General features: G+C 45.2%; 1 protein-coding gene across 2 annotated transcripts in view; it reads right to left on the bottom strand.

Annotated features, from left to right (window-relative positions):
• The window catches only part of TDP1 (tyrosyl-DNA phosphodiesterase 1), a 162,840-nt gene that overhangs the window by 107,420 nt on the left and 43,299 nt on the right, over positions 1-12,121 (bottom strand). For both annotated transcript variants that reach the window (XM_082242794.1, XM_082242795.1), the window contains exons 8-11: positions 11,577-11,747; positions 8,965-9,043; positions 5,721-5,906; positions 1,602-1,650 (exon numbers count right to left, since the gene is read on the bottom strand). In XM_082242794.1, the coding sequence (XP_082098920.1) occupies positions 1,602-1,650; positions 5,721-5,906; positions 8,965-9,043; positions 11,577-11,747 (485 nt within the window). The remainder of the gene's footprint in view (positions 1-1,601; positions 1,651-5,720; positions 5,907-8,964; positions 9,044-11,576; positions 11,748-12,121) is intronic.

Here is a 12,121-nt window from a genome sequence, read left to right as displayed (position 1 = left end):
ATTCGTACTTGTATGGACTACCTTAGTATTCTCTGTACAGTGCTGCAGTATATGTCAGTTATATAAATGTATAAGAATGTATAGTGCTGGATAGATCACGTGACCAGACCGGAGCGCACTCTAGATTAGGTAGGCATACTCATCTTTCCTATACAGGATAGTTAGTATAGGGTTTACAGGGGTGACCAAACTATGGCCCTCCAGCTGTTCAAGAACAACAATTTCCATGAGACATTGTAAATCTCTGACATTCACAGACATAACTAGGCATGATGGGAATTGTAGTTCCTGAACAGCTGGAGGGCCATAGTTTGGACATAGCTGGACATGGATGAGCGAGTTTGGGGTGGAGGAATATGACTGACCTCAACCAGAAAAAAAAAAAAAAAAACACCTTTGGGATGAGTTACAATGGAGACTGTGAGCCAGGCCTTCTCTCCCAACATCAGTGCCGGACCTCACAAAGACGCTTCTGGAAGAATGGTCAAACATTCCCATAGACACACTCCTAAATCTCGTGGACAGCCTTCCCAGAAGAGTTGAAGCTGTTATAGCTGCAAAGGGTGGGCCAACTCAATATTGAACCCTACAGACTAAGACTGGGGTGCCATTAAAGTTCATGTTACGATGGAGACTGCGAGCAAGGCCTTCTCACCCAGCATCAGTGCCTGACCTCACAAACACGCTTCTGGAAGAATGGTCAAACATTCCCATAGACACTCCTAAACCTTGTGGACGGCCTTCCCAGAAGAGTTGAAGCTGTGATAGCTGCAAAGGGTCGGCCAACCCAATATTGAACCCTACGGACTAAGACTGGGATGCCATTAAAGTTCATGTGTGTGTAAAGGCAGGCGTCCCAATACTTTAGGTAATACAGTGTATATGCATCCCCCTATGAATCCCATCTCTGTGACCAAGCCCTGTTGAAGGAGAAAAAAACACGTCAGAGGAGAGAAATCTTTAGGTGGGGCCATTATGTTCATGGTCAGCTTTCAGAATGTCTGCTCCCAAGGGTGGGCCAACTCAATATTGAACCCTACAGACTAAGACTGGGATGCCATTAAAGTTCATGTGCGTGTAAAGGCAGGCGTCCCAATACTTTTGATGATATAGTGTAGCTCTGACATATTCCACAGGGCTGTACAGAGGACACTGAACCAATTACATGATATCATTCACATCAGTCCCTAATTTTCCTTCCACAGTCATACAGACGCACATACAAACTCTATGCAGATAGCATTCCTAGTGGTAACTGAACCCAGGTCCTCAGTTCTGTAAAGCCATGCTAATAACCAAGTCATTGTTAAAGGCATAGGTCACTTTTACCAAAAAAAAACTTGCCTGTGCAGGTAAGGGGTGCCTGTAGATATTAAAAAAAACCTGTGCAGCTTTGAGCAAAGTTGAATAATGCCCTTACTATAGGTGTAGGCCATTTATCTACTCCTAAAGCCTGTCTGAAAAACTCCCAGAGATTGCATCATCCTATTCTGCCTTATTGTTAGGATGTTGCTAAAAGAATTTGTCAAAGCTGCAGAGTGTGTTTTTATCTACAGGTGCCCCTTACCTGCATAGGTGCTAATGATTTACATACTACTCACCAGGGTAACCTTCCAGACTTGTCCTGACATTATTCACCGAGGGGTAGATCTGCAAATGATACGTTGATATTAGTTATGTAGAGGTAGGTGTGCATAGACTGAGGAATAGGCATTTTCTCATCTACACATTATTTTACAAGCAGGTCGATTTTGACAACATATCCAGAATGGACTGTTCTTATAATGTTGGTCAAGGCCCTGGGTTGTATTCCTGATTTACAGATTTCACTGTGGGATGTGTGCAAATTAAAATTACCTCCTTGGATTCACACCAACGAACCCACCTGTGAGATTGCCGGACCACTGTTGACCCAGATCAACTCTAACTACTCTTCTGCCTGCCAAGACCCCTACCTGGACCTGACTTCTCTTCAGTCTGGTGCCTGCCAAGAGCCCTGCCTGGAACTGACTACTTTTCTGCCTGCCAAGAGCCCTGCCTGGAACTGACTATACTTCCACCAGCTAATAACCTGGACCTGGCTACTCTTCTGCCTGCCAAGACCCCTGCCTGGACCTGACTACTCTTCTGCCTGCCAATACCCCTGCATAGACCTGGCTTCTCTTCAGTCTGGTGCCTGCAAAGAGTCCTGCCTGGAACTGACTATTCTTCCACCAGCTAATAACCTGGACCTGGCTACTCTTCTGCCTGCCAAGAGCCCTGCCTGGAACTGACGATACTTCCACCAGTAAAAAACCTGCACCTGGCTATTCCTTTGCCTGCCAAGACCCCTGCTTGAATCTGACTACTCTTCTGCCTGGACCTGACTACTCTTCTGCCTGCCAAGATCCCTGCCTGGACCTGACTACTTTTCTGCCTGCCAAAAGCCTTGCCTGGAACTGACTATACTTCCACCTGCCAATAACCTGGACCTGACTACTCTTCTGCCTGCCAAGACCCCTACCTGGAACTGACTATACTTCCACCTGCCAAGAACCTGGACCTCACTACTCTTCTGCCTGCCAAGAGCCCTGCCTGGAACTGACTATACTTCCACCAGTCAAAAACCTGCACCTGGCTATTCTTTTTCCTGCCAAGACCCCTGCCTGGACCTGACTACTTTTCTGCCTGCCAAGAGCCCTGCCTGGAAACTGACTATACTTCCACCAGCTAATAACCTGTAGCTGGCTACTCTTCTGCCTGCCAAGACCTCTGCCTGGATCTGACTACTCTTCTGCCTGCACAGACCTGGCTTCTCTTCAGTCTGGTGCCTGCCAAGAGCCCTGCCTGGAACTGACTATACTTCTACCAGCTAATAACCTGGACCTCACTACTCTTCTGCCTGCAACTAACTATACTTCCACTAGTCAACAACCTGCACCTGGCTATTCTTTTGCCTGCCAAGACCCCTGCTTGAATCGGACTACTCTTCTGCCTGTCAAGACCCCTGCCTGGAACTGACTATACTTCCACCTGCCAAGAACCTGGACCTCACTACTCTTCTGCCTGCCATGAGCCCTGCCTGGAACTGACTATACTTCCACCAGTCAAAAACCTGCGCCTGGCTATTCTTTTGCCTGCACAGACCTGGCTTCTCTTCAGTCTGGTGCCTGCCAAGAGCCCTGCCTGGAACTGACTATACTTCTACCAGCTAATAACCTGGACCTCACTACTCTTCTGCCTGCAACTAACTATACTTTCACCAGTCAACAACCTGCACCTGGCTATTCTTTTGCCTGCCAAGACCCCTGCTTCAATCGGACTACTCTTCTGCCTGTCAAGACCCCTGCCTGGAACTGACTATACTTCCACCTGCCAAGAACCTGGACCTCACTACTCTTCTGCCTGCCATGAGCCCTGCCTGGAACTGACTATACTTCCACCAGTCAAAAACCTGCGCCTGGCTATTCTTTTGCCTGCCAAGACCCCTGCCTGGACCTGACTACTCTTCTGCCCGCCAAGATCCCTGCCTGGACCGGACTACTTTTCTGCCTGCCAAGAACCCTGCCTGGAACTGACTATATTTCCACCTGCCAAGAACCTGGACCTGACAACTCTTCTGCCTGCCAAGAGAGGCAAAAGAAGGAAATTTGGTGGATAAAATTATGTTTATTGAAGTCTTCCAAGTATAAAACATACAGACACCACAACTCCATATCACAGGGCAGTTTGTGCGCTTCACAAGCAATGGGCTTAACCACTTGCCTACTGGGCATTTTCAACCCCTTCTTCTCCAGGGTAATTTTCAGCTTTCAGCGCTGTCACACTTTGAATGACAATTGCGCGGTCATGCAACACTGTACCGATATGACATTTTGATAATCTTTTGAGACAGATAGAGCTTTCTTTTGGTGGTATATAATCACCACTGGGTTTTTACATTTTGCCAAACAAATGAAAAAAGACCAAAATTTTTGAAAAAAAAAAGTCTCTTCATTTCGGTTATAACATTTTGTAAATAAGGATTTGTTTTCCTTTACTGATGTGCGCTGTTGAGGCTGCACTGATAGGCACTGAGGAGGGGGCACTAATATGCAGCAATGATGGACACTGATAGGCAGCAATGATAGGCGACACTGATGGGCACTGAAAGGCATCACTGGTGGACAATGATAATCAGGACACTGATGATCAGTGCCCTGATTGTCAGTGCAGATGTCCCCACTGAGGAATACCACTTACCCGCTCTCCTCACGCGCTGTCAGCAGGAGGAGAGGAATGCTGATAACCAGCATTACCTGTTTACACTGTGGTCAGCGGTGATTGGATACAGATGATCACATTGTAAAGCGCCTACGTCATAGGCTCTTAACCATGACTGGTGATGTGCTGCATCCGAGGGGAAAGGCGCACCTCCAATCGCCACACTGTGCGCCCCCCCAGTCGCACATTTGCAGCAAGCATGGGATGTATTCCCAGAACGAGAGTTCTCCCATCTGTCCGTCATTTCACAATACAGTGGGCGGGAAGAAGCTGGGCAAGACCCCTGCCTGGACCTCATCACTGTTCTGCCTACCGTTTTGTACTGCAGCCTCCACAACGTAGCCATTCTTGTTCCTGCTACTCATTGGTGGGGTGATCCCGAGGGCTGCGCCATAGTGACAGTTGCTGCGAAGCAGACCAGGACTACTTATTGGGATCTCTGGCCCATCCCAACCTTCAAGAGCTCTGATAAAGACCAAATGTCACTTAGTCCTTAGGACTCAGCTGGTCGCAGATCAGGGTAAAAGGGCCAATCACATGACCAGCTGTGTCCAATCACAGCTAATCAGAAACCGGTTATCAGCACTCCTTTCCTCACGCTGGCATGATGAGAGGCGAGACGATAACAGGCTTTTCTTAAAGGGACATCTACACTGATTATCAGGACACTGAGCAGTGATCCTGATCATCAGTGCAGTCCCAACAGTGCCCACTAGTGCTGCCAATCAGTATCGTCTCTCAGTGCCCATCAGTGCCGCCTCTTAGTGCCCATCAGTGCCGCCTCTCAGTGCTGCCTCTCAGTGCCACCTATTAGTGCAGCCTCATCAGCGCCCATCATTGCAGCCTATCATTGCTGCCTCATCAGTTCACATCAGCCAAGGAGAAAAATGACTGGTTTGCAAAATTTTAAAAACAAAAGTATGAAGTATTATTTTTTAAATTTTCAATATTTTTTCGTTTGTTTAGCAAAAAATAAAAAACCCAGCAGTGATTAAATACCACCAAAAGAAAGCTCTGTTTGTGTGAAAAAAATGATAATTTTTATTTTTTATTTATTTAATTATTTATTTTAGGGACAGTGTTGCATCACCGCGCAATTGTCATTCAGCGCTGAAAGAGCAAAAATGGCCTGGGCAGGAAGGGGGTGAAAGTGCCCAGTAGGCAAGTGGTTAAAATATACTATTTTATGCGCTTACATTTGTTGTCTTATATCAAATATATAAAAAAACAATTGCCACCATTCTTCGTTTCTCACAACATTTAAATGAAGGTGTATGACTTCCTCATATTTTTGGACAAATATTGACTACTATATTGTTCATTATACCATACATCATATCACACACCCTGGATAAATCTTTTCATACATAGTTTTACAATTTAATAAAAATAACATTTAAAAAAAAAGAAAAAAAGTGTCTGTGTCAACAGAACACTGACAGTAAAGGAAAGAAGAACTACAAACCCATCATCCATACCAGCTGAAGAGGATTCTCTGCTTTCGGCAGGGTCTTCACCCCTTTCCCCAATGTCTTCAGACTTTCACCAAACTCAGAGTGAAGCCACTTGGTGTGGTCGGTTCCCATCGAACCAATACTGGAAAACTGGCCAATCACAGGCCATGATTCAATACCCGGCACTAGGCCTCCTTTTTCTCGTAATATCTGCAAAGTAGGAACACAGAATATGGTGCATGTTATAAATTAACAATTAAATTGGTTATAAAATGCCATCTTTATTATAACAACCAGTTTTACACCTCTGTCATAGAACTCTCTCCTTTAGAACACCAAGGATGGACTGCCAGCTTCCTTGTGATGTCTTCTGAAGCTCTATCTAAGGCAGGATCTATGGCGTATCTCCGATCAGTTCTCACAATCTAAACCAGTGGTGTTCAACTTGAAAATAATAAAGTGCCTTAAGTCTAAAACCCAACACTTTCAGAGGGCCACACAATGGCAGCGCATTTCCATGCATTGAGGTCTCAACACCCCCAACATTTCATTTTTGTGGTATTTTTTTAAGAATTTGGAGTACAATAACCCCCCAGCATTGGTGTCAGTGCCAGTTATAATAACCCCCAGCATTGGTGTCAGTGAGTGCAATAACAACCACCAGTATTGGTGTGAGTGCCAGTAATATTAACCCCCAGCCTTGGTGTGAGAGGCAGTAATAATGACCACCAGCATTGGTGTGAGTGCCACTAACAACAACCCCCAGCCTTGGTGTGAGAGGCAGTTATAACAACCCCCAGCATTGGTGGCAGTGGCAGTAATAACAACCTCCAGCATTGGTGGCAGTGGCAGTAATAACCTCCAGCATTGGTGTCAGTGAGTGCAATAACAACCACCAGCATTGCTGTGAGTGGCAGTAATAACAACCCCCAGCATTGGTGTGAGTGGCAGTAATAACCCCCAGCCTCGGGGTCAGTGGCAGTAATAACAACCCCCAGCATTGGTGTGAGTGGCAGTAATAATAACCCCCCAGAATTGGTGTCAATTAGTGCAATAACATCCCTTAGTATTGGTGTGAGTGGCAGAAATAACAACCCCCAGCATTGGTGGCAGTGGCAGTAATAACAACCCCCAGCATTGGTGACAGTGGCAGTAATAAAAACCCCCAGCATTGGTGGCAGTGGCAGTAATAACAACCCCCAGCATTGGTGGCAGTGGCAGTTTTAATAACCCCCAACATTCGGTGGCAGTGAGTGGAATAATAACCACCAGCATTTGGTGTGAGTGGCAGTAATAAGAACCCCCCGGCCTTGCTGTCAGTGGCAGTAAATAACAACCCCCAGCCTTGGTGTCAGTGGCAGTAAATAACAACCCCCAGCCTTGGTGTCAGTGGCAGTAAATAACAACCCACCGCATTGGTGGCAGTAATAACAACCCCCAGCATTGGTGGCAGTGGCAGTTTTAATAACCCCCAACATTCGGTGGCAGTGAGTGGAATAATAACCACCAGCATTTGGTGTGAGTGGCAGTAATAAGAACCCCCCGGCCTTGCTGTCAGTGGCAGTAAATAACAACTCCCAGCCTTGGTGTCAGTGGCAGTAAATAACAACTCCCAGCCTTGGTGTCAGTGGCAGTAAATAACAACCCACCGCATTGGTGTCAGTGGCAGTAATAACCCCCAGAATTGGTGTCAATGAGTGCAATAACAACCCTCAGCATTGGTGTGGGTGGATACACACACACACAGACATGGGTGGTCACCCGCAGTGTGTAATTCATTCTCTCAGCCCCCTTCATTAGTGGTAATTGCAGTGAAAGTTAATTCCCCTGGACTGGTGGTTATGGCAGTGAAAGTTACCCCCCTCATTGGTAAACACACACCTCTCTCCTGGCACCCCATGCCACTCTGCTGCCTAACCAGTGCCTAATAGCTCCATACGCAGAGGATCGGCAGACCGCATGCGGCTTGCATGTTTGGCACCAGGGATCTAAACAGAAAGCACACCCTCCATGTGATATGCTGATTTATGAAGTCCCCTGGGGAGTAGAAGATATTACTATATAACAAAGTTCTACTGAAGATATCACACAATGTTGGCACACTTTCCACTTGTTCAGTAGAGGAAAGGATGGGATTGTATCCTTCCAACACTCAAGCCCTAAAAGTTGGTACTTTTTGTTCATGGAATCTTTGTCCACATATACTTTTTTTTTTAACCACTTACCGACTGCCCAGCGACTATTTACGTTGCTCCTTTGACGCTAAATACCGGGGATATAGCAGCAGATAGCTGCCATAACCCTGGTATTTTTTTCGGCGGGCGGTCGGCTTTCAGATAGGGGTGGTCCCATTGGCGGATTCGCCGCGGGATCACCCTTACGGTGCGGTGGAAGAGGTGCCCCCTCCCTTCCGCCGCATCCCAGCTGTTTTCCCCACTTACCGGACCCACCCGCAGCAGGGAAAACGGTCCGGTCCCGGCACCTCACAGACAGGAAGTCGCGTGAGGGCAAGATGGCCCTCACTCAACTCTATGGTCTTGGAGGACCAGAGCGACGTCAAACGTCGTTGCCTAGTAAATGGTTTAAAGGGCCGATTTTTTTTTTCAGAAATTTTTTTTTTTTTTTTTAGTGTAGTCGTGAGGTCTGAGGTCCGTTTTTAAAAAAATCTCCTACATGCAAAATGCAATGGCCATACGAAAATCAGCTATTGCTGCTGCTCACTAATGGTGCGAAATTAGAATGAAAATTCTTAGGCCGCCATACACAGAGCTAATGGGTTGCAGGAAAGGAATTCATTCGATTCCCCCATTAACACAGACAGATTCCCCCATCAACACAGACAGTGTTGATGCAGAAATCCCTCCTGCCGGGCTATTGTCTTCTCCTGATGAGGGAAGAATGTGATTATCGCTAATGGGTATAGTAGTCGCCTGCGATAATCGTAAGTGAATCTGGCAGACTGGTTGTACCCAAGTTGATTGATCAACTTGGTACAGTCAGCCTGCCCAGTAATGGTTCGAATCTCGGCTGGTTCAGTATTTTGGCCGGCCTTAGTTACCATTTTTGAAAGAAAGTTATTTCGGAATTCGACCCATGTACGGTCGGCTTAATACGTACAAATTCCTTAACTGGATCATCTTACCCCATATTCACACAATAAAAACCCCCGTTTAGTAGTTTGAACAAACCTGTGCTCTATTATGCCACAGTGCCCTGGCTAAGGTCTACCGATATGACACAAAACAGTGAAACAATGTATCCCACTTACCTTTCTCAAACGTAAATGCCCCCATTTCTCTTTATCGTGGCCTTGATATCTTCCAGGTGTGGATCCAATCAGGTACACTCTGATTTAAATAAAAAATATTTTCATTGATATATGGACGAAACATAAAAGGCATTTTTAAAGAAGGATTTTAGGTAAGGAACATTTTTACATAGTTACATTGTTGCGCTTTCCCCTTTAAAGGATAACAGAACAATAAACCACCAGTGCGAAGATAGTGAAGTCAGATATCAACTATGAATTGTTACACAATATAGCGAAAAAGTATCATAGAAAAAGAGTTTAAATCAAGTGAGCATGTGACCACTTCAGTGCTTCCACCACCACAAAATTACAATCCTCCTACCAGAAGTTTAGCACCTTATAAATGAAGCACACATGTAACATCCTGAAGGTCCAATGTAGAAACCACCACATAACATGGATGATTACCTCCGCATGGTCCAATGCACAAATCACCGCACACTGAAAATGCAGCTCGCCAGCAAGCATGATGACATCAGCCCTGCAGAGCTTAGCAGGCTGACGTCATTACGCATACTGGCAGGCAGCGTTTTCGAGTTTCCATGCTGTATACATTTCTTCCATTCCAGCTTTTTGCTTCATACAGTTATATATATATATATATATGGATTACGCCTTTTCGGTGTGTGGTGGTTTGTCCAATGGATCATGAGGAGATGATCATCCATATTACCTGGCGCATATGACCTTTGTTTATGAGGTCCTAAGCTTCTGGTAAGAGGTTATGAAATTTTGTGGTGGTGGAAGCACTGAAGTGGCCACGTGTGAGTACTTTCTACTTGATTTGGATTTGTGACAGAATACCTTGGCACCCAAATTCTGGAAACAGACCACTGTTCCCACCGTACGCCTCTGGTTACAATCAATTGAACATATAGCACGTATGGAAGATCTCCCCTTTGATCTTAAAGACCGTGCCCACATCTTTCATAAGATATGGGCCTGCTGGCTCGCCTTTAACTTCTTTTCGGAGTATGCAGAAATGATGTCTCACGCTACCTAATGTATATGCATGTACAATTGCTTGGGCCATACCCGCCTTCTTATCATTATCATCGGCAGTGCCTAACCTCTTTGTTGCATCCACTGGTCGGGTTCCCCTTCCCTCCCAGTTTCCTCTTTCTTCTTTTCTATCTTTCTCTCCTTATGCCCTGTACACACTATCAGATTATCTGAAGACTTTTGTCTTCAGATTTACCTTTTCTATGTAGTGCAAGGGCCTGCCGGATTGCATACAAATTGAAAGTGTTTAGGTTTGACCTCATATTATATGGTTTTGGTAAGTCTGCAGACAAAAGTCTTCAGATAATCTGATAGTGTGTACAGGGCATTACTCTCTTTTTCTCTATACCTTCTTTCTTGAATAAACTGGACCTACAACCCCTTGTTGACTTTCGTCAGAATTCAATACTACGGCCTATGACACGCAATGTTGTTGTATCGCTCTTTTCACTTGTTTATCCATATAGGTTATGGTCTGCTTCACTTCCTATATTTGTAAGTGTTGTACCGTATTTGTATTTCCTTTTATTTTCAATAAACAGTTATTAAATGAGAATACCTTGGCACCCCCGCTTGTGTGCTTCCACCAAACCGTGCCTCCTGCTCTTTCAAACCCTTTCAGCAGACCAAGAGCTAATTCCAGTCTTTTTACCCCAAGCATCGTACACAGACAAGACATTGAGGTAAAAACAAAAGGAATGACTGTTTATTAAAATTCAGATACATACTTTACACCTCGCAGGAGGACATTCCCCTCTTGAGGGGAAGATTAATATTACATCTTTCCATCCACTACAGAAGGGGAGCTTTATTGTCCTTATTCATAGAATTAATCTAAGCCTCGGTCTGAACATCCATTACGTTGCTGTCCATCATTAGAGAATGATCTGGTCTCTCCATGGGCCATAATCAGTGGGTAGGAGGTTTACCCTTAGTCCTCTCCAAAAGCCCCCTGTCCTGGTTGGGTCTGTCACAGGACTCTTGTTCTGGGATACACTTTCACCACATTGTGTAACAATTTATCATTGATTTCGGACATTACTATTTTAGCACTGATGGTTTATGGTTATCTTATCATTTAAAGGGAATGCACAACAAATTAATATTTATAGCTTAAGTTATGTAAAATTATACCATGCCTGTAATTCTAATTTAAATTGAATGTATATTTAGGTTTAAAAACTGAAAGTACATACAATGTGGATAATACCTTCCATAAACTGGGCAGAGCATACTGATCCATAGTACTTTTTAAAAAATAAAAAGTACCTGTTGATCCGGCCAAAGTAAGGGCAAGCAGGTTCCTGTGGCAGGGTGGTTACATTCCCCAGTAGCCTCCATCCCAAATGCTATCCAGCTCAGTAACTACAAGTAAACGTGCAGACAGTGCCAGCATTGTTACATCACCCTTCAATCTAGCTCTCTCTCCGCCCACATCTTTGGGGCTGTCGCCGGACATTTTTTCCATTTTGGATTTTGCCCAGAATTCCAATGAGGTGTGCGACAATATGTAAATGTATCATATAGTAACTTTATAAAAGATAGATGGAAAAGATGGGGGTACAGACCTGGTCTCTGACAAATCATGCTGTTTGATAATATCGATCCATTCACGCAGGCTTGGGGAGTTGTATGATGCCAGGTACGCCATGAGGTCAGACCTGAAGTTGGTAATTGATTCCCCCGCTAGAGAGGATGAACCTTCCGGCAACTTAGGATATAGTGGACTCAACCAGATCCTAAAAAAACATATGGCAATGAAAGAGAAGGATGGTTTGATAAAACAGCCGGCAAGACTTCTGTGATGGCTAGAGAAGGTCTTGGTAGGTGGTGGTGTGCTTGATGAAGTTCATGGCACATGGTGGTGTGCTTGATGAAGGTCAGGGCACCTGGTAGCGTGGTTAGAGAAGGTCAGGGCACATGGTGGTGTGGTTAGAGAAGGTCATAGCACATGGTGGTGTGGTTAGAGAAGGTCAGGGCACATGGTGGTGTGATTAGAGAAGGTCAGGGCACATGGTGGTGTGGTTGATGAAGGTCAAGGCACATGGTGGTGTGGTTGATAAAGGTCATGGCACATGGCGTTGTGGTTAGAGAAGGTCATGGCACATGGTGG

Source organism: Pelophylax lessonae, assembly GCF_965119305.1.
Source record: "Pelophylax lessonae genome assembly, chromosome: 13".
NCBI classification, from domain to species: Eukaryota; Metazoa; Chordata; class Amphibia; order Anura; family Ranidae; genus Pelophylax; species Pelophylax lessonae.
This window is presented reverse-complemented; position numbering and strand designations above follow the sequence as displayed.